The sequence below is a fragment of the Schistocerca cancellata genome, chromosome 1 (assembly GCF_023864275.1).
Source record: "Schistocerca cancellata isolate TAMUIC-IGC-003103 chromosome 1, iqSchCanc2.1, whole genome shotgun sequence".
NCBI classification, from domain to species: domain Eukaryota; kingdom Metazoa; phylum Arthropoda; class Insecta; order Orthoptera; family Acrididae; genus Schistocerca; species Schistocerca cancellata.
Window position 1 is genome coordinate 590,868,501 of NC_064626.1, and position 23,120 is coordinate 590,891,620.

At 45.6% G+C, this 23,120-nt stretch overlaps 1 protein-coding gene across 1 annotated transcript in view; it reads left to right on the top strand.

The window, feature by feature from the left end:
* Positions 1-23,120, top strand: part of LOC126088285 (odorant receptor coreceptor-like) — a 121,014-nt gene that overhangs the window by 62,270 nt on the left and 35,624 nt on the right. Inside the window, exon 6 of the mRNA XM_049906448.1 lies at positions 11,741-11,896. Within this exon, the coding sequence (XP_049762405.1) occupies positions 11,741-11,896 (156 nt within the window). The remainder of the gene's footprint in view (positions 1-11,740; positions 11,897-23,120) is intronic.

A 23,120-nucleotide genomic window follows, 5' to 3' on the forward strand; every position in this document is an offset into this window, starting at 1 on the left:
CATACTGGAAGTTAATTATGCTTTTGTATAACCCTACGTGGTCATTATTTGTCAGGTACTGCGTCACTTCAATCAAACGTTCCTTCTTTTCTTCACAGATGTGGCTTGAAACATCCAGGGAAGGTAGCTGTATTTTCTTGATGTCCTGTACTCGTACACCTTTCCTCAAAATCGGGATACCTTCTCAGGCTTCCATTTCATTTAAACTTCTCCTGATCTTAACTCCATGAGGCTTATGTTTGTCTAACCTCAGCCTCTGTACTTCGGATATGTTGGCTCTGAGCACTATGGGACTTAACATCTACGGTCATCAATCCCCTAGAACTTAGACCTACTTAAACCTAACTAACCTAAGGACATCACACAACACCCAGTCATCACGAGGCAGAGAAAATCCCTGACCTCGCCGGGAATCGAACATGGGAACCCGGGCGTGGGAAGCGAGAACGCTACCGCACGACCACGAGCTGCGGACTTCGGATATGTTTAGATTTGCTGTGTGTATATAGCAATCTGCTGTTTCCTTGAAATATAAGAAGTCAGATGAATTCACGTTGCTGACTATAAATGGCTTTATTTGTCATGGCGATTGTATCATGTCCTTGGAACGTTTGGTAAAGCTAGAATAAACATTCTGTCCAGTTATGGAGCAGGTTATCGATCAGTAATGAGACTTACCTCGTATGCCACGCAGATTTTTCTAGCAATACATTTATTACTTGAACTTAATAATTCATTCCATTCATTTTTCAGTTTTTTCCTCGTTGCTGTCACAGCAACTTCTCCTATAATACGTAGTTTTTGTACACTCAGACTGTTACAAGCATCTGCTGCCTCCCCCATTTTATCTGGCACCGAGCGGTAAACGCGCTGAACATAGAGCCTTATATGTGGTAACAGCAGTGGCTAATAAGCGTCATGCCATCCGTTGCTTGCATTTGGAATTCCGTTTCCTTCAATGGCAATTTGAGCCTTTCATATGTTTTTGGGCTTGGCACGTAGATACCATTCACACAGAACTTCAAAATCCCTTATAATTCCACTTAGAGCCTTTTTTATTTCAAGTCTTGAGTTTTTGCTTGGAACTGTGTCTTTGAGGCAACTATCTGTCAAACAATGTTGAACGTCTGATATGTCCAACTACGACCCGGCCTTTCCTCCTTTCTCTCTGTTCGTTCCATTTTTCATTCCGTGCGTCGTAATTCACCGCAAGGAGAAGTGCTAATGGGGTTCACGTTCTGTCACTATACCAAATGTTTTCTGAACGCCACCTTCATTCACTGCTCCCTTGAATCGATCCCCTACACTTTCTACTTTTTCAATCAAATTATGCGTTCATTTTTTCCTTTAAGATGGAACGCACACTGCGTGTAAAATAGCAATGAGCATTATCCGTAACAGCATTGTGCAGTAAATCTATGTTCAGTGTGTGTGTGGTTTGAGGTTTTCGGGCGCTAAACAGCGTGGTCATCAGCGCCCAAACGCATAGAAACAAGAGCACATGCGGTGAAGGGACGAAGACGGACAGCGAACAAGGAGAACGGCTAAAAGACACAGGCCTGACGCAGTTCCAAATCCTCACATACAGAGGCAAAACAAGAGGAAAAGAAACGCACTAAAAAGGAAAGGAAACACAAGGAAAAGAGAACAGAAATCGAAGTGAAACAAGTAGGTAATCGTGACTGGCGGACCTCTTACCTAAAACCTGGGTGAGGAGTCACTCAGCAGCACATTAAAATCCTCTCCCTAAAATCCGAGGCAACAAATTGGACAGGACACAAAACCGTAAGACCTTAACCACAGTCGTTGCGTCGTCTTGCAAAATAGAGGGCAAATCCGGTGGCAAGGAAACCACCGCCCTCTGGTCAGAGAATAGTCAAGTAAAATGTGGCGGACAGTAATCTGGACGCCACAAGCACTGCAGATTGGGGGGTCCCCCCGGGGGAGTAAAAAACCACGCGTTAAGGGACTGTGCCCGATGCGGAGGCGAGTGAGGAGAACCTCATCCCGCCTGCAAGACTGGTAGGACGTACGCCATGGCCGCGTGGTGGCCTTGACCAGACGCAGCTTATTTTCACCAACTGCCAGCCACTCCTCTTCCCATTGACGCATAACACGAAAACGCAAAAGGGAGGTAACAGCATGGAGGGAACATGCATCTTTGGCAGCCACATCCGCCAGTTCGTTTCCCCTAATACCCACGTGCCCCGGCACCCAGCAGAAAGAAACCTCCTTCCCGTGCCGTTGCAGGTGGAGTAGGGCATCATGGATGTTCTGGACGACCGTATCCGCTGGGTACAAGTGTTGCATGGTCTGAAGGGCACTCAGGGAGTCAGAACAGATGAGAAACTTAAGACTGGGAACACATCTCATTCGCTCCAATGCCCGCAAAATCGCAAACAATTCGGCATCAAAGATGGTAAACGCCGCAGGAAGCCATAACTTGACGACTCGATCAGGGAAAACAACAGCACAACCAACAGAGTCCCCCTGTTTAGAGCCATCCGTAAATACTGGTACATGGTCGGGATGCTGGTTTAAAATATCGTAAAATAAGGAGGTAAAAACAAACGCAGGAGTGCAGCTCCTCCGGTACTCTGACAAGTCTAAAATGAGGCTGGGCCTCTGGAGCAACCAGGGAGGCAGGCGGTAAAACCCTGGAGTTGGGGTGCCACACGCTCCACACCTAGAAACTCAAGCAAATGCTTGGCACGAATCCCAAATGGTCTCGTTGCCCTGGGACGACTGGAAAAGAGCCGTTCCATAGGCGGTCGGGCAACAGTAGGGTACGCAGGGGAGGTAGGACAGGCAAGGAATTGACACACCCGTCGCACCATGAGGAGTTTCCGCCGGATGGAGAGCGGCGGTTCCCCTGCCTCAGCACACAGGCTGGGGATGGGACTGGTACGGAAGGCACCAGTGGCCAGCCTGATACCCTCATGGTGTACTGCGTCAAGAATCTTCAGATACGAAGGCCTCGCTGACCCATACACGGTGCATCCATAGTCAAGGCGCTACCGGACGAAAGCCCTATAAAACTGCAGCAGACGCGCCCGATCTGCTCCTCAGGACCGATGGCTCAGACACTTCAAAATATTCAGTGCCTTCAGGGCCCGCACCTTGAGGTCATTAAGGTGCGGCAACCACGACAACTTGGAACCAAAAGTGAGGCCCAGGAACCTCACAGTGTCTCTAAAAGGAAGAATGGTGTCCCTCAGACGCAATTCAGGGGAGGTAAAAGCACGTCGAGAAGGATTAAAGTGAACACACACACATTTGTCTGCAGAAAAGGTAAAACCCGTCTTCGCAGTCCATGCCTCTAATCGCTCTATGTTCATAAGTGGTCTCAGAAGAAAGTGCAACTAATATCTTTCCGGCTCATGACTTTTTTCTCAAAATTAAAAGACCGAAATCGTTACCATGGAGCAGGACCTAAGGAACTGGGTCCATACTTACGACTTTGCATAGTAATATTCATGAATTATTTCTTATTGCACAACAACGTAGCACTGACTGCCTACCACACCTACGCACATTATCGGCATACAAATATGCTTAATGGTTTAGCAGAAATAGTATTTCTCATTCACGCTAAACCTAGTCACTGAAGGGGTCTTCTTGTCCCCACATTAAAAATGTAGTTTGCTTGCCATTGCTGAACCAATATGTCATCATATTGTCCGGTGTCTGTTACGGCAAACACATCTCTAAGGAGCACCGAAGATCCCAGTTGATCAAATATCATTTATCATTAGAAGTTTAAGTCTACCTGCGACAAATATTTTTCAATTAAGTGATTGCTCACGTTCTAATAAACTGAAACAAATGTACTCCGGATTTATCATCATAGTAACCACACAACAACATGCGTTGGTTCATCGTGACAAATTTGTGACGAATTTTCGCTTCCCCAGAAGAGATAAAATCATGCAAATATGTAACAGTGGGTTGGCTCATGTTAAATTTTCGTTCTGTGGCACTGAACTGAATTTTCCATCTCTCTTCATTTCATACTAAATTACTAAACGATATGTATGCAGTCGAATGTTCTGTGATTGACTGATCTAAATAAGGTGCAGTAACATGCGTTTATAGAGGCCGAATTTTGTGCTGCGCTGGCAATCAGTTTCGAATTTGTTTGCTTCTGTCTCTCACCCTCCCGCCCTTTCAAATATTTACGTCTGTTTCGAAATGAATGTAACACGCTTAATGCTACGAGTTGTGTAAATTTAACGGGCTATCGAATTACGTGATTATGGCCATTTTCCGTGTTTAATGAGCGGCTAGTCGGTGATTAAAAGTGACTTGACACAACTCTGTGAGTATTCGAATCGCAGGATAGTCTATCTGAGCATACATCCCGTTGCAGTTGCCAAGAAAAAGAGCGATTCATTCCAGTTACTGGTTTTGGAGGAAGGTACACGCATGTAACTGAAAGGCACCACTTGCTAGGTCTTTCTTGTACTAGGCTATGTGAGTGTAGAATCAAAAATGTTTCTCCCAACAACCAACATAGAAAATAGAGACTATCAAGAATCAGTGACGTAAAAATTTTTCAGTCAAAGACATAAAGTCTGCTTTCGAGTCAGCGATCATATCTGGCATATAATTAATAGTTATCCGCCTTTCTGCCACCATACGATCATTAGGAGTATCCTGATATGATTAGCAACGTCAAATGTTGTGTACATGCAGGTGTTCATGTACCTGTGTATAAAGTAGTTAACATTTATCCTCATAGTACTGCTAATGATCTGATGATGACACAAGACCGAAACTGGTAATATTGTGCATTTAATAACAAATTGATGTGAAACGAAAATGTTTAGCTGCGAAATTCTTACCAGCAATAATGTGGCACATGAATAGAGCGGCTACATGTGACTAATGGCAAGTTTCAGTTTCACTTGCTGTCCAAAGCGAATTAGTGATCTCTGAGCTGACAGAAGTCGGCATAAGCGAATTGAGTTAGCGCAGCGGTGACGGAACCGAACCGTTGTCGACTGGTGACAGGTAACAACTGCTGATGAATCCTCGACACCTTTGTTGGTGGGAAGAGGGTAATCATCTCGAACGAAGCTCATGTAATCAGAGTCACACATGAAGTGCCAGGTTCGTCAGTGGAAAGCTAACACTTGCATTACTGGGAAAACACAACAAGGTGGTACCATTCAGCTTGGGAATATGATTTACAGCATTTCACATTTGCGATCGAGTTACCAGTTTCTCTTTACACAATATTCCGACAAGTTCCCTTGTTGTTTTCATTGGACTTCGAGCACAGATTTCGTTGTCCGCTGTCTGGACTTCATATAAACTGTGAACGATGTAGTTTGTTCACGACAATTATGACCGAGTTTTCTGCGGGGGATCGGAGGAAACAAGATTCATCTTCCAAACCCCGGACACATAGACAGCCATGGGAGACTATAGATGTGGGGGAGCAAGCAGTGCTCTTCAGTGCACGTACCTATACACTCTGTCACTGGAGGAATGATCAGTATTGAGGGAAATGACAGGAACGATCATTGGAAGCAAAAAAGTTATGTGCATTTCTTCGTCTTTGGTAATGTGAAACACATCTCTTCTATTGCAAGCTCTTTGCTTTGTATATTTTGAAAGGAAGTAATATAGACCAAAACAAGAAGAAATTGTTGTGTAAACATGTGCTCTTAAGTGCATACCTTAAGATCTGTGAGCACTTGTCCATCCTCGCACCTCTGGAACATACAAATCTTCTACTGAAAAAAGTGGTCATATGTCTGAAGGTATGCGTTTTAGAGACCATGTTTATTAAAAAATTATTTCTTGTTTTGACCATTACTATTTCTTCCCTAAATGTGGAAAACAAAGAGCTTATAGTAGAAGATACTTGTTTCATGCAGCCGTAGATGAAGAAGTGCTCATAGCTCCTAAGGCTTTTAGAGCCCATGTATGATGGACTTCATTGCTTCAAAAGATTGTTCCTGTGATTTGACTAGATATCGACCATCCTTCTTGGTATGCACTCCTGTAATACTAAATGACTTAAGACGGTACACAAGATACGTTTCCGGCTGGAGGTTGTCTTACTAACGGCATTCACGGGCGGTATTTCACACAGTTCTGGAACGGACTGTATTCTACTCATTAAGAGATACAGTCTTACGTTAAAGATATAACACAATCATGCGTATTTATGTTAGAAACTGTGTGTATGCATCGAGGCAGCATAACTTATGGCGCGAAATTTAACCAGCGTATACTCATCGATTGTTTGAGAACGGTAGCATTTGGCGGCTTGAAAACAACTTCAAACACAATTTTGAACGTCGCCGAAAATTTTTTCGTTGACACCCACCACAAAATAATGAAAAGAAAAATCTTACCGCTTACTACATTTTAGCTGTGGTAAAGCTTCAGCATTAGACATGACGTTTAATCAATTCTTTGCTAATAACTCTATTCGGAAAATATTTTGCAGACAATGGCCTTCTATACCATTGAATATACTATCAAAATTTATCACTGTACGACACACATTTCAGTAGACACGTCGTCATAGAGATGCATGAGCAACTAACTTTTCTTAAAACAGAACTGCTGATGCTGTTTCTAAAATGAGAATTCGATTTTTTTTAATGCAGCTGTTGGGGGCAGGGGATTACTGATTTTGTTGCTGGTGAACTCTGGTTCAGCACGACACGGCACAACAATTCCTTCGCAATCATGTTTCCTGTATACACAATAATTATCTTGTTACATCGCTGTTATTCTCAGCGGCCGGGCACAAAACACACGCGGCCAGAAATCGACCGATGTCTACCGACCTCAGCCGACCAAGAGATAGCCCCCGTTCAAGGCGTTGTAAACGAACTGCACACACTGCGTGCCGTCGTAGCCGTCTTTAAAGGACGAGTCGTTCAACAGAAATACAGAACCAACATAAATTCTGTGCCAGCGCTTTTAACAAACCTACGAATAAGAAAACTGTAAGGATTGCCATTCTCCAAAAAATACTCAATAGGCGAGAAAGCAGAGAGCTATTGAGGAGTTTTCCGGTGTATTTCGCCGAACTATAAGCCGATTCCTGTGCTGCACTTAATCCAAGGCCTCTTTCTCTGTCAATGGAAGTATGTGCCAATCTAACTTCTACTGCCTCCCTCAATACACCTTCCCTGAAGTTTGTCGCCGGTTTCACGACGATGGTGTGGTATCTTTGTGCTCACTGAAAGGCAATTTTCGGCGACAGCTGAACTATTTTGTAGGGAGCACATTGTGCTCATGTGGGAGCGATGTAGACATTTGTAAAACAATAAACGGGTAGCCAAGCTCGCAGGAATTCTTTTTATTCCATGATTACCGGTTTCGGCAAAACTAAAGCCACCATCATCGGATCCGACGATGGCGGCTTTAGTTTCGCTGAAACCGGTAATCATGGAACAAAAAAAATTCCTGCAATCTTGGTTACCAGTTTATTGTTTGACAGCTGAACTAGTTGCCTGCTGGAATTGTGTGCAACGTTTGTAATCCCTGCATCTTTCTTCGAGAGTTCTTATAGTTTGTCCTACGTACGTACTCAAAATAAGAAAAACTATCTGGTAACCCTTACGTAATTGGGAATTGACCACTAGACGTCACTAGGGCTGGCCCCGACAGTACTACAAGAGGAGGCGAGGCGTGTTGTGTGCTCAGTGAAGATACAGGTACAGTAGAACTGGTCGCTCAGGAGAGTTCAGTTACGTGTTAAAGCAGCCTTCAGTTTTTGGATATGTGATTGTTAAGCGGAAACGCGGAGGTATAGCCACAGCTAAACCACAGTCACGTAGATCTCATGTCTTGGCAAACAAGGACCATCGAACACTCGCATGAAACCAATGCGTAAAGCATCATTCGTGAGTTCCAGTGTGCTACAAGCACTCCTGATATCATAATGACTCTGCGAATGGATTAAAAAGAAGGAACTACAGCGGTCTAGACGTTCTTCATAAGCCACACATTTCTGTAATCAATGCTAAGCGACGATTAACATAGTATAAAGAGCGACGCTACCGAGCAGTGGATGATCACAACAAGTGATTTGGGGTGATGAACCACACCATGTTCTGTGACAGTTGGGTTTGGCGAAACCCTGGAGTAAATCACCTGTCATCATGTGTATTTCCAACAGTAACGTGCGGATGAGGTGATACGGGGCTGTTTCTCGCGGTTAGGGTGTGGTCCCCATACTGCGCGCAAGAAAACGCTAAATGCGGGGGGGATACGAACGCATTCTACATTCTACAATAGAGGAACAGTGCAGAGACAATGTTTGTTGGTATCAGTTCGACAATGTGTACTGTTATGGAGTAGCAAGAGTGAGGGAATGTTTTGCAGACAATATCATTCTTCAAATGGACTAGCCTTTCCAATGTTCCGACCTGAACCTGATGGAACATATAAGGGACAAGTTAGAACGCCGACTTCGCTCAAGACCCCAACATACAACATTCCTACCTTCTCTTGTAACGAAGAACAGGCTGTCTTTCGTCAACAGACGAACTCCAAACTGAATGTGTCGCTATTAGAGTTCGAGCCGTCATAAAGGCGATGGCTGAACACATCACAAATTAACGTTCACTGACTGATGTAGTACGTTTCTTCATATAGTGTACGATATGCCACACTTGTATAGTACGGGGTGTACCTCAAGGTTTTTGAGCTCTGAATTATCTGCCAGGCAACACAGTAGACCGTTTCGATAGCGAGGAATGTGAATGAGCTCTTTTCTGCATTAAAACAATCTTCTTCCTATTTACTTTTTCCAAATTTCAATCTGTGGGTAAACATAAACTTCCAATAAACCACTGATAGTGAGTTCTACGAATAAGGAAGCCCTAACGACTCGACGACCAAGCACCAGATCACACTAAATATTCACTTTCTAGAAACCATAAACGTTCTCGTGGATTTTAGTTGATTTCCGCGATTCTGAAATGCGGCAGTTACTATTCGTTATTACTTAGTATCGCCTCCTCTCTGAAAACTTTACGTTATAAAGAACTTCTATCATTACCTTCCTCCACAATTAAAGTTTGAAAATCCACTTGCTACAGTCTGTGCTATACTTAACATCGTACATAAGCTGAAATTGTAGGCATTAAGCTACACTCCTGGAAATTGAAATAAGAACACCGTGAATTCATTGTCCCAGGAAGGGGAAACTTTATTGACACATTCCTGGGGTCAGATACATCACATGATCACACTGACAGAACCACAGGCACATAGACACAGGCAACAGAGCATGCACAATGTCGGCACTAGTACAGTGTATATCCACCTTTCGCAGCAATGCAGGCTGTTATTCTCCCATGGAGACGATCGTAGAGATGCTGGATGTAGTCCTGTGGAACGGCTTGCCATGCCATTTCCACCTGGCGCCTCAGTTGAACCAGCGTTCGTGCTGGACGTGCAGACCGCGTGAGACGACGCTTCATCCAGTCCCAAACATGCTCAATGGGGGACAGATCCGGAGATCTTGCTGGCCAGGGTAGTTGACTTACACCTTCTAGAGCACGTTGGGTGGCACGGGATACATGCGGACGTGCATTGTCCTGTTGGAACAGCAAGTTCCCTTGCCGGTCTAGGAATGGTAGAACGATGGGTTCGATGACGGTTTGGATGTACCGTGCACTATTCAGTGTCCCCTCGACGATCACCAGTGGTGTACGGCCAGTGTAGGAGATCGCTCCCCACATCATGATGCCGGGTGTTGGCCCTGTGTGCCTCGGTCGTATGCAGTCCTGATTGTGGCGCTCACCTGCACGGCGCCAAACACGCATACGACCATCATTGGCACCAAGGCAGAAGCGACTCTCATCGCTGAAGACGACACGTCTCCATTCGTCCCTCCATTCACGCCTGTCGCGACACCACTGGAGGCGGGCTGCACGATGTTGGGGCGTGAGCGGAAGACGGCCTAACGGTGTGCGGGACCGTAGCCCAGCTTCATGGAGACGGTTGCGAATGGTCCTCGCCGATACCCCAGGAGCAACAGTGTCCCTAATTTGCTGGGAAGTGGCGGTGCGGTCCCCTACGGCACAGCGTAGGATCCTACGGTCTTGGCGTGTATCCGTGCGTCGCTGCGGTCCGGTCCCAGGTCGACGGGCACGTGCACCTTCCGCCGACCACTGGCGACAACATCGATGTACTGTGGAGACCTCACGCCCCACGTGTTGAGCAATTCGGCGGTACGTCCACCCGGCCTCCCGCATGCCCACTATACGCCCTCGCTCAAAGTCCGTCAACGGCACATACGGTTCACGTCCACGCTGTCGCGGCATGCTACCAGTGTTAAAGACTGCGATGGAGCTCCGTATGCCACGGCAAACTGGCTGACACTGACGGCGGCGGTGCACAAATGCTGCGCAGCTAGCTCCATTCGACGGCCAACACCGCGGTTCCTGGTGTGTCCGCTGTGCCGTGCGTGTGATGATGATGATGATGTTTGGTTTGTGGGGCGCTCAACTGCGTGGTTATCAGCGCCCGTACAATTACCCAATCTTTGCTCAGTCCAATTTCGCCACTTTCCTGGATGATGAAATGATGAGGACAACACAAACACCCAGTCATCTCGAGGCAGGTGAAAATGCCTGACCCCGCCGGGAATCGAACCCGGGACCCCGTGCTCGGGAAGCGAGAACGCTACCGCGAGACCACGAGCGGCGGACGTGTCGTGCGTGTGATCATTGCTTGTACAGCCCTCTCGCAGTGTCCGGAGCAAGTATGGTGGGTCTGACACACCGGTGTCAATGTGTTCTTTTTTCCTTTTCCAGGAGTGTATTAATACGTGTGATAGACGATTTCAATGATAGGATTTAATACCGGATTGCCGTACGCGTACGTCATTTTATACGGAAGTGTTTGGTCCCTCTGCAGACATTTCTTTTGCTCCATTTTCTATTTCGTTCATCAATATAAAGGTGTTTCGACTGGAGGCATTTATCTGTTAAGTACCCTGTTTATGCAGGTTGCACTGCTAGGGTTGACCTAAATTCTTCATACAAGTCCAGTTGTTTTTGTTGCTCCACATCTCTCGACGCAGTAACTCACACTGAACTTGTATTAAAAAATCGTCCGTTTACTTGTTCATAGAGTACTGGCGACGTAGTCTAATGGGCGGAAGAAAAACTTAACATTGTAGAATGAAGGCTTTTACGACCGGGTGACATGGCTGTTGATATACTTTCCGGGATGTGAGGTCGTGGTCCAAGAACTTTTCTGCTTCTTACGTTTCGTCCAGAACTGCGCTGGACTTCCTCAGAGGCGCTGCTCCTCTGAGTCTTGCCGACTGACTGGTCGGGTGTCTGAGAGCGACTTATATATTGTGAGAAAGGTGGGCGTGGTTCAGGTGACACGTGATGAGCAGTGATAATCCATAGCAAAGATAAGGTTGACTATCGATTACCACCTTTTCAAAGATAAAAATTGTTAGCAATTTTGTAGAGCCACTGTCCATATATCGCCAAGTTTCATAGCCTCCTCTTTCCTATTAAAATTATCTTTGACAAGGTGGTAATCGATAGTCAACCTTATCATTGCTATGGATTATCAAACTTAACATTATTTAAGTCAATTCACCACTGTAAAAAGTTTTGTAAGTTTTAAATTACTCGTCCAATAAGGTTTCTATATGCCGGTATTAACTGAATTCTCTTTGTTTACCACCAATAGAATATGTAGATTTCACAGCATCCAATCTTCCCTTGTTCTTTTCCAGAGCGAGCGTCTGACCAATTCTGCGTTCAGCTGCAACTGGCCAGATGGTAGCGCACGTTTCAAGCGCTCCGTGCTAACCTTCATGCTCAGGGCTTCACAGCCGATGGAGATAACAGTTGGAAAAACGTACTCCTTGTCAAGGCAGACGCTCCTGCAGGTAGGTGATGGTTAATCTAATGATACATTGTGACAAAGCTTCATTTTAATAAAAGCAATGCTCTCCAAGGTAACGCCAATAATTTACGAAACTTTGAATGCTTCACAGAACTCTAGTCAGTCACCACATTTTCCAGATATTTTGAGGCTCTTTGCGTCTCCACAAATAGAGAGGGACGACCCGAGATGGATTATTCGTATGGTAATCTGAAGACAAACGCAGAAGTCTAGGCATAGCGATATGCACATATACAGATGGCGGTAGTGTAGCGTACACGAGATATAAAAGGGCAGTACATCGGTGAAGTTGTCAGTAGTACTCAGGCATTCCATGTAAAAAAGTTTCGGACGTGATTATGTCAACACTAAGGGGATTAAGAGACTTTGAACGTTGAATTATATTAGGAGCTAGATGCATGGGACATTCCTTTTCGGGATATTCCGAGATCCACAGTGTTAAGAGTATGCCGAGAACATCCAATTTCATGCGTTACCTCTCACCACGGACAACGCAGTGGCCGATGACCTTCACGTAACGACAGAGAGCAGCGGCGTATGCATAGAGTTGTCAGTGCTAACAGACAAGCAACACTGCATGAAATAACAGCAGAAATCAATGTGGGGCGTACGAAAAACGTATCTGTTGGGACACTGCGGCGAAATTTGGCCTTAATGGACTATGGCAGTAGACGACTGACGTGAGTGCCTTTGCTAACAACATGACATAGCCTATAGTGCCACTCCTGACCTCGTGACTATAACGGTTGGACCCTAGATGGCTGGAAACCCCTGGCCTGGTCAGATGAGGCCCGATTTCGGTTGGTAAGAGCTGATGCGAGGTTTCGAATGTGGCCCAGACCTCAAGAAGCCATGGAGCTAAGTTGTCAACAAGGCAATTGTTCAAGCTTCTGGTGGCTCCATAATGGTATGGGTAGTGTTAACATCAAATGGACTGGGTCCTGTGGTCCATTTGAGCCGATCGTTGACTGAAAAGAGTTTTATGTTCCCAAACAATTATGGGACTTATATGAAATAATGCGCCATATCACCAGGCCACAATTATTCGCAGTTGGTTTGGAGAACATTCTGAACAGATCGAGTGTATGATTTGGCCACTCAGATTGCCCATCATGAATCCCAACGAACATTTATAGGACATAATGGAGAGGGTACTTCATGCACGAAATTGTCTTGTGACAGCCAGAGCGAGAGCACCAGCAGCAGCGAGTACTGTTTGTATAAAGCGTTTTTGTACTTATTTGCTGCGCTTAGCTTTTAAATGGTTTTTCTGGGAAAACCTAGCGTAGTTTTTGCGTCTCGTATTTCAGTGAGTGTTTCTTGATTATCAGAGTAGCTCATCAGAAGATTATCTTGGGAATTTGTCACCGTATAGGGTAGGATAAACATAGTCATGTGTAGGGACTGTGGTTGTTGTGAGCGGACGCAAGGAGAATTGGCCACTCTTCGGGGGCAGGTGGAGGCTTTGTCTGTTAGGCTCATCGAGCTCGAGGCGCAGGCGTCGGCTCGTAGTGGCGTTGGGGCAACTGTGGTGAGACCTATGCCTACTTCGGTGGCCTTGGAATCGCATGGAACCCCTGATGTCGCTGCGTCTTCCGGCAGTGAGCATCTTACCGGTCAGCCATCACTCCAGGGTGAATGGCGGACAGTGGTGGGCTCGCGCGTGCCTGGCCGAAAGGCGAAGGTGGGATCTGGCCGCGTGGCAGCTGCCTTACCCCTTTCCAACAGGTACGGGGTGCTTCCTAGTGGTGATGACATCGTTTCCGAGCCACCACAGGATGCCTCGCCTGTTGGGCCAGTGGCCGATTCTCCGGCAAGGTCCCGACAGTCACAGAGGGCGGGCCTATTAGTTATAGGGAGCTCCAACGTTAGGCGGGTTATGGAGCCCCTCAGGAAAATAGCGGGTAGGTCGGGGAAGAATGCCAGTGTGCACTCGGTGTGCTTGCCGGGGGGTCTCGTCCGTAATGTGGAGGAGGCCCTTCCGGCAGCTATTGAACGCACTGGGTGTGACCGGCTGCAGATAGTAGCACATGTCGGAACTAATGACGCCTGCCGCTTGGGTTCTGAGACCATCCTTGGTTCCTTCCGGCGGCTGGCTGATTTGGTGAAGACAACCAGCATCGCACGCGGAGTGCAAGCTGAGCTTAATATCTGCAGCATAGTGCCCAGAGTCGATCGCGGTCCTCTGGTTTGGAGCCGTGTGGAGGGTCTAAACCAGAGGCTCAGACGACTCTGCGACTATAATGGTTGCAAATTCATCGACCTCCGTTATTGGGTGGAGAACTGTAGGGCCCCCGTAGACAGGTCAGGCGTGCACTACACACCGGAAGCAGCTACTAGGGTAGCAGAGTACGTGTGGCGTGCACACGGGGGTTTTTTAGGTTAGAGGGACCCCCCCTTGGGCGAAACGATAAAATACCTGACGGCTTACCAGAGAGGACATTATCATCGTTGATAAAGAACGTCCGTCCTCAGAGACCAAAAACAGGAAAAGTTAACGTAATATTGGTAAACTGCAGGAGTATCCAGGGCAAGGTTCCTGAATTAGTATCTCTTATTGAAGGAAATAGTGCGCATATAGTATTAGGAACGGAAAGTTGGTTAAAACCGGAAGTGAACAGTAACGAAATCCTAGACACAGAATGGAATATATACCGCAAGGATAGGATAAACGCCAATGGTGGAGGAGTATTTATAGCAGTAAAGAATTCAATAATATCCAGTGAAGTTATTAGCGAATGCGAATGTGAAATAATCTGGGTTAAGCTAAGTATCAAAGGTGGGTCAGATATGATAGTCGGATGCTTCTATAGACCACCTGCATCAGCAACCGTAGTAGTTGAGCGCCTCAGAGAGAACCTGCAGAACGTCGTGAAGAAGTTTCGTGATCATACTATTGTAATAGGGGGAGACTTCAATCTACCAGGTATAGAATGGGATAGTCACACAATCAGAACTGGAGCCAGGGACAGAGACTCTTGTGACATTATCCTGACTGCCTTGTCCGAGAATTACTTCGAGCAGATAGTTAGAGAACCAACTCGTGAAGCTAACGTTTTAGACCTCATAGCAACAAATAGACCGGAACTTTTCGACTCCGTGAATGTAGAAGAGGGTATCAGTGATCATAAGTCAGTGGTTGCATCAATGACTACAAGTGTAATAAGAAATGCCAAGAAAGGAAGGAAAATATATTTGCTTAACAAGAGTGATAGGGCACAAATCACAGAATATCTGAGTGACCACCATCAAACGTTCATTTCTGAGGAAGAGGATGTGGAACAAAAATGGAAAAAATTCAGAAACATCGTCCAGTACGCCTTAGATAAGTTCGTACCGACTAAGGTCCAAAGCGAGGGGAAAGATCCACCGTGGTATAACAATCATGTACGAAAGGTACTACGGAAACAAAGAAAGCTTCATCATACGTTTAAGAGTAGTCGAATCATAGCTGATAAGGAAAAGCTGAACGAAGCGAAAAAGAGCGTAAAGAGACCAATGAGAGAAGCATTCAACGAATTCGAACATAAAACATTGGCAAACAATCTAAACAAGAACCCTAAAAAGTTTTGGTCATATGTAAAATCGGTAAGCGGATCTAAATCCCCTATTCAGTCACTCGTTGACCACGATGGCACCGAAACAGAGGACGACCGAAGAAAGGCAGAAATACTGAATTCAGTGTTCCGAAACTGTTTCACTGCGGAAAATCGTAACACGGTCCCTGACTTCAGCCGTCGCACGGACGCCAAAATGGAAAATATTGAAATAAACGATATCGGAATTGAAAAACGACTGCTATCACTTAGTAGCGGAAAAGCATCCGGACCAGACGAGATACCCTTAAGATTCTACAGTGATTATGCTAAAGAACTTGCCCCCTTTCTATCAGCAATTTATCGTAGATCGCTGGAAGAACGTAAAGTACCTAGCGACTGGAAGAAAGCGCAGGTCGTTCCCATTTTCAAGAAGGGTCATAAATCAGATGCGAATAATTATAGGCCTATTTCGCTTACGTCAATCTGTTGTAGAATAATGGAACATGTTTTGTGTTCTCGTATTATGACGTTCTTAGATAATACAAATCTCCTTCATCATAACCAACATGGATTCCGCAAAGAGAGATCATGTGAAACTCAGCTCGCCCTATTTGCCCAAGAAATTCACAGTGCCGTAGACACTGGCGAGCAGATTGATGCCGTATTCCTGAACTTCAGGAAGGCATTTGATACGGTTCCGCACTTACGTTTAGTGAAAAAAATACGAGCTTACGGAATATCGGACCAGGTTTGTGATTGGATTCAGGATTTCCTAGAAGAAAGAACACAACATGTCATTCTTAACGGTTCAAAATCTGCAGATGTAAAGGTAATTTCGGGAGTACCGCAAGGAAGCGTGATAGGACCTTTATTGTTTACAATATACATAAATGACTTAGTTGACAACATCGGTAGCTCCGTGAGGCTATTTGCAGATGACACGGTTGTCTACAAGAAAGTAGCAACATCAGAAGACTCGTACGTACTCCAGGAAGACCTGCAGAGGATTAATGCATGGTGCGACAGCTGGCAGCTTTCCCTAAACGTAGATAAATGTAATATAATGCGCATACATAGGGGCAGAAATCCATTCCAGTACGATTATGCCATAGGTGGTAAATCATTGGAAGCGGTAACGACCGTAAAATACTTAGGAGTTACTATCCGGAGCGATCTGAAGTGGAATGATCACATAAAACAAATAGTGGGAAAAGCAGGCGCCAGGTTGAGATTCATAGGAAGAATTCTAAGAAAATGTGACTCATCGACGAAAGAAGTAGCTTACAAAACGCTTGTTCGTCCGATTCTTGAGTATTGCTCATCAGTATGGGACCCTTACCAGGTTGGATTAATAGAAGAGATAGACATGATCCAGCGAAAAGCAGCGCGATTCGTCATGGGGACATTTAGTCAGCGCGAGAGCGTTACGGAGATGCTGAACAAGCTCCAGTGGCGGACACTTCAAGAAAGGCGTTACGCAATACGGAGAGGTTTATTATCGAAATTACGAGAGAGCACATTCCGGGAAGAGATGGGCAACATATTACTACCGCCCACATATATCTCGCGTAATGATCACAACGAAAAGATCCGAGAAATTAGAGCAAATACGGAGACTTACAAGCAGTCGTTCTTCCCACGCACAATTCGTGAATGGAACAGGGAAGGGGGGATCAGATAGTGGTACAATAAGTACCCTCCGCCACACACCGTAAGGTGGCTCGCGGAGTATAGATTTAGATGTAGATGTAGATGAAAATCATGCACGGGCAACTGTTTCGCAATTATGGACGACTATAGAGGCAACAAGGGACAGTGGAGTTCCAACTATTGTTGAGTCCGTGCCACGTCGAGCTGCTGGACAACGCCGGGCAAAAGGACGTCTGATATGACATTAGGAGGTATCCCACTACTTTTTTCACTTCAGTGCGGATCCCATTTTGGATTAAACAGTGATCCTCTCATCATTATCGCTTTATGTCTTTCAAGTAAGAAAAGAAAGAGTCGTATGCCATTGTTGGCTGGGTGATGCCAAGGAGGTGTTCAGCTGCCTAATCGTATGAGTTTTGTTCTGCCGCACTTTATGTGTCGTATCTGCACTTTGCTTAGTGTAAGAAATTGTAACTGATGTGTGTACAAAGTTTGATCTGTATGATGACGACACGTGGAGGTGAAACCTAGTGTGGGTACAGGGTCAACTCCTCTTGAATAGCACCAAAAAAGCAGCCGAGTGTTATATCCTAACGGGAGGGTCACTATCAACTGCTTCGCATGCCCTCATTTTAGGAGAGACCACAGAGAGGCTTGCAATTTAATCGAGGATTAAGTACGGCACAGGGGCAGCCGTGGCAATACATCAGAAATTTGGAGTGCTGTCCGACAACGGGACGAAATGGTAATTTCTGCAAGTAGTCGCCCTCCCCAGATTCCCATACGTTCCGTTCTGTTTTGTCTGAATAGGGCGTTGAGGCTGACCGTCCAGCGGAACCCTAATGTCCTTCCGGAGCCCCAAATTAGTCTGGCCAGCCAGTACTGGTGTTTAGTCCCTTTTTAATAGCGATCTCTGTTTCTGAATCGCCATTAGCGCGCCTGTCCCAAGCGAAACGCTGTTTGTTCCCCGAAGTTGGTGATTCCCATGAGCCGAAAGCAACAAGATACAGAAGATCTTGTAGACTCAGTTAATGACAGGTTTCCCCAGAATCGAATTGAAATAAAAGTGCATTAGTGCTCCTTACCACTCAAGTAGTTAAGCGTGAAAGTAATTTGACCAAGAAAAGCAAGCATCGTCTGAATAAAAAAAGAGAATGAAGATGGCAGGCAAGACAAATGCTTATCATTATCTAAACAGGAATAAAAATGTGAGAAGATGGCCTGACACAGGCTGATATCATACAACTCCTCGTGTGTGTATCTAGGATATCGTAACTTCCACTTAGCATGGCGGCGCTGGACTTGGGTTCTGGATGTGACAAGGTATCGAGATGATGGAAATGGGTGCAACAGATAATGGCAGCCCATGGTACCACGGTCCTTTATTGTTTAAGTATTATTTACAACCATTCAGTCTTACTGGGCACGAGTGTTAGTCTCTGGGAACTCAGCGATTGCGGCAAATACGCCGTTACATTTGTCCTCCCAGCGCGGTTCCAGTCAATGACAGTGCTTACCTAGCCCCACTGATGCTGTGTTATGCCCCATGGACTCCTCGAGTAGCAAAGGCCGTAGCAGATTCGGCACGGTATCTTGTCCCGGTGAAGGTGACCACGTGATGGTGAGGTGACCAAGTGATGGCGAGGCGACACAGCTCCAAACACCGTACTAGAGGACGGACGGGTACAGCTGTTTGCGCGGGCCCTAGTGGGCTCGTGGGATGCCCGGAGAACAAGAAGGCAGCTTGATCCCGACGAGTAGTCCTGCAGTGGTGGCAGAGCACAGGGCCGCCGAAGGCCCAGGAAATCCAGTCCTGTACGCAGCCAGTGCCCGGGACAAGATGTTGCAGCAACAGGCGCCGATTTATGCAGTACAGGAAGGACTGAGGTTCATATCCTTACGTGACCATTATAAATCGGATCTGATCCATAAATATTGTTTGCGGGATCGTTCGGAAAACAGCTTTGTAACAAACAACAAAGGTATAGTCGAAGTCTAGCCTAATTCCATCGACACATGTATCTAGCCTTCCAAGAAAGGAAGTATAATGTTAAAGGTCCTATCAACCACAGGTCTCACCTCCGTAATCCCGTATTCAAGGTCGCTAACGCAAGATTGTATTCCATTCTGAAGTAACCTGCTCAAATCCCTGAGGAAAGGGTTTGGAGTAAAGTTTTCGAGCACTAGACTTTCCAGCAACGATGTGAATCACGTTCTAAACCTCTCCAGAGAAGAGTGTCTTGGGAATCAGAGTCTCTGACACTGCTAATTGCGATTCGCCCCTTGGCTGCGTACGTTCCCTTTTTACTTGAGGGGAATAGACCACATGCTGGAACAGGTTAAACCCGTCCCTTCCCTCATCATGATTTACCACAGAAACACATACACACACACACACACACACACACACACACACACACATCCATTGCAGGCACCTACAAGAAGAAGATACACTTAAGTCGTAATTCTCACACACCGCCAGCAGTGAAGCCACTGAGCACGGGGGAAGACCATAAGACAATCGCTTTCCGTTGGGTGTAAGACCCCTCTGTCTATTAACGATGAGCTCTCAGAGACGATGTACAAGGTCAGCTAGGACAAGGATGACGAAGGAAGTCTGCCGAGTTCTTTTCAAAATAGCTTGTATGCGTGTTAATCGATCCAGCAAAGCCACGGTGAACCTAAATCAAGGTTGGATGCGGTGATATGACTCCCGGCCGAATCGGATCTAGTGTCAATCATAGCGGCATCTAGCACCCTAGTAACCCTTCCGATATGTTATCGCTCGTATCTAATAATGTGTTGTACGTTATTTCGGGCAATTGTTCTCGAGAACAATAAAGTACGTGAAAGTACTTTGTTTCACACCGTTTGATATTTAATAGGATTCACCTTACGTAAATCGTTAAAAAATAATTCAGGTTACAACTAATTGGTCAGGTATCTGAAGTATTAACTGGGTTCTCCTTTCCGACCGCAGTCTGACCACAATTGTCAATATTCTCAAAATTCCAGTTGAGATAGAATGAGAATCTTTTCAAATCACAATCTTTTCAACTAAATACTGCTGACTCCTAGACTTTGTGAAGTGAGTAACAACTGTTTGTTGTCGGACCTTCTCAGAGGTCGATTCCTGGAGTACCGTCTGTGACTGGTCCTTGTGTTTTATTTTTTTATTATTTTGGTGCCCTTACGAGACGACTGCTTCCAACCTCAGTGATCTGTCCGCCGCTCGTGGTCTCGCGGTAGCGTTCTCGCTTCCCGAGCACGGGGTCCCGGGTTCGATTCCCGGCGGGGTCAGGGATTTTCACCTGCCTCGAGATGACTGGGTGTTTGTGTTGTCCTCATCATTTCATCATCATCCAGGAAAGTGGCGAAATTGGACTGAGCAAAGGTTGGGAAATTGTACGGGCGCTGATAACCACGCAGTTGAGCGCCCCACAAACCAAACATCATCATCAACCTCAGTGATCTGACAGTTGTAATACTGTACATGAAATGTGTTCGCAGTTGCAAATATGAACAGCTATCAGCTGTATAAGAGAATGACGGCAGTGAGAATTTGTGGCAGACTGGGACTCGAGCCCGGATCTCCGCTATACGCGAGCGTTCGCCTCAACGGCTTTGACTATCCGTGCACCAATCACGGCCAGACCCAGGCTTCCAAATGTCGTTGTTTCTACGTCACAACGTGTACACATATATTATGTAATTCCCGTATAGTAGAGGATATTTTAATTGGAAGCCCCTGCCCGATATCACCGGATAAAAAAAAAAAAAAAAAAAAACACTGCATCGTTCTTCTTAACAACACTGGCACTGGCAATATCGTAGTTGTAGCACTTTTGTAGCGATGGTAATCCTTGTACTACGTGTTTCAATTTTTCTTTTGTGTGAGTAGGATTGAGTGCAACAAACATCGATTATTGGGTTTTATAGCTTTATTTAATAGTGAATCATGGATAAAGAGAACTTTAGTGAATTAAACACTCCCTGTACACCTACAAAACGTAACCTTGATCGTGAAACGGATGAAATAGATAGTGAATATATTAACCTAAAAATTCCCCAATAAGGTTGATACGACTATACATAAAAGAAAGCAATTGCAGAAGCATAAAAGTCGATGGGTAGTGGAACATGGTGTTTGCCTAACTAATGATCAACAGAACGAATGCAAAGGAAAGTGCAAATTATTTGATTTTGTATTTACAATTTATTCAGTTGGAATGGGTCTGGTTACTGTAAAAATCCTTAGTGCATGCATGTGTTGTGATGTATGTATATATATAATGTTATAGCTATGAAGGCTGGCTGTACAGGTGGTTGGTGGTGGGTGAGGTGAACTGTTTATTCTTGTTAGCTTTAGATTAAGTAACACCTGAAAACAAAACATCATCAGTATAAATCAGGAATGATAAAACAACTTCTAGGCTTCTTCACTAATTTCAGGACTCTGCTTCTGCTTCTTCGTCTATAGTTCACCTTGCAGTGATAAAAAAAAATGTTACTGGGGCTGAATCAGCCTTAGCACATCATAGTATAAAACATAATTTGCCCTACAACCGTACAGACTGTATTGTAAAAGTCAGTAAAATCGAACAGTGCACGGGTAATACTGCCAGTTCGTAGTGTGCAATGGGCACAATATTTCGGCCATCAGACGTGTCACCTTCGTCAGTTGCGCTGACCAACTGAGCTCCTGATTGTCTGACTGATTTTGACTTTAGGGGATGTCTGGATCTCGTTTCTTTTGTAGTTATGGCACTTGTGGTGCCTTGCCATCTTAAGTGCTCTACTCGTTTGCGTTTTTAATTCTCATTCTTCTTTTGTTACACTGTGTCTCTTAATGCGCTCTTTATGCAGGTAATAGGCACGGCCGCCTCCTGAGGTTACTTTAAAAAAACAGGTGGACCCCCCCCCCCCCCGCCCACGCCAGCGTAATGGCCACCATAAAAAATCTATTTCCAGCTCTGCATAATGGTTAGCTTTCACTAAAGCAAGGTCTCGCAGGATGTGGGTACTGTCGTGATTGCGTATTTCTGGTTAAGGTTAACCGTTAATAAGCACTCATCTGTGAGCCGTGCTGCGGCTCGCGTTGGTGCTGTTTGTAGGTTTCTGCCCTCTGTTGCAGGCCAGACGGTATCGTTTAGTTGGCATGGTTGCGGTTGTTTGTTCTCTTCTCGTGTTAACTGGCCCCACTTGGTTTCGCAAGCGTTGCCTGTCCGCTAGTGGCAGCAGCTGCGGTTATCGATATGTAGTAACCGTTGCCCTATCTTTGGGGCGACGTCGTTGTTTTACCGTGTCGTGTGAGTGTAGCAGTTCGGTGGCGACTCAGGAGGAGAAACCAGGTCCGCGCAGTGCCAGAACACGCCGGGACCACTTGCGGCACGCATGGACCTCCGGATGGAAGGGCTGTGGTCACAAGGGTGCACGACTTCGTCGTAAACCGGATCCAGCAAGCTTTAAGTTGAGTGCATTTCAATCCAAGTAGAGCGGAGTCAGTCACCCGTGTGGGCCCCGTAGGACGTATGTCATGTTGTGACAAATTATCATCGCACCATCAGGTGCAGTTTGGTGGATCTGCGTACCGCTTAGTACTTGAAGACCCTGCTGTGTTAAAAGCACATGGCTCAGTAATTAGATGGTGTGGTTACTCAACTGTGAATTAATAAAGCAGCGAAGAGATTTGTTTCATTCTGCCAACTATCGTCAGACTTGTCACAGTGAGTTCAGTGTGCATTTGTGTACCTAATGAATGTGATGTCACTCATTTGGTACTTGGTTTTGGCTCACTTTGGGATTGTTTCCGCACTGACGTGTGGTTGCTGATTCTGGTTGGTTATATTTCAGTTTTGCCTCCCACGCAAATCGAGTGGGGTTTTAGTTACTGTTAGTTTGTCTGGTGTTCAGTACTGTGACATGTTTGGACAGATTTTCGGGTTTTTGGAATCGGACGGAAATTTGGTAGTGGGTCCTTTCTCGTTCCGGGCGCTCTAAACACAGCATTCTGAGAAC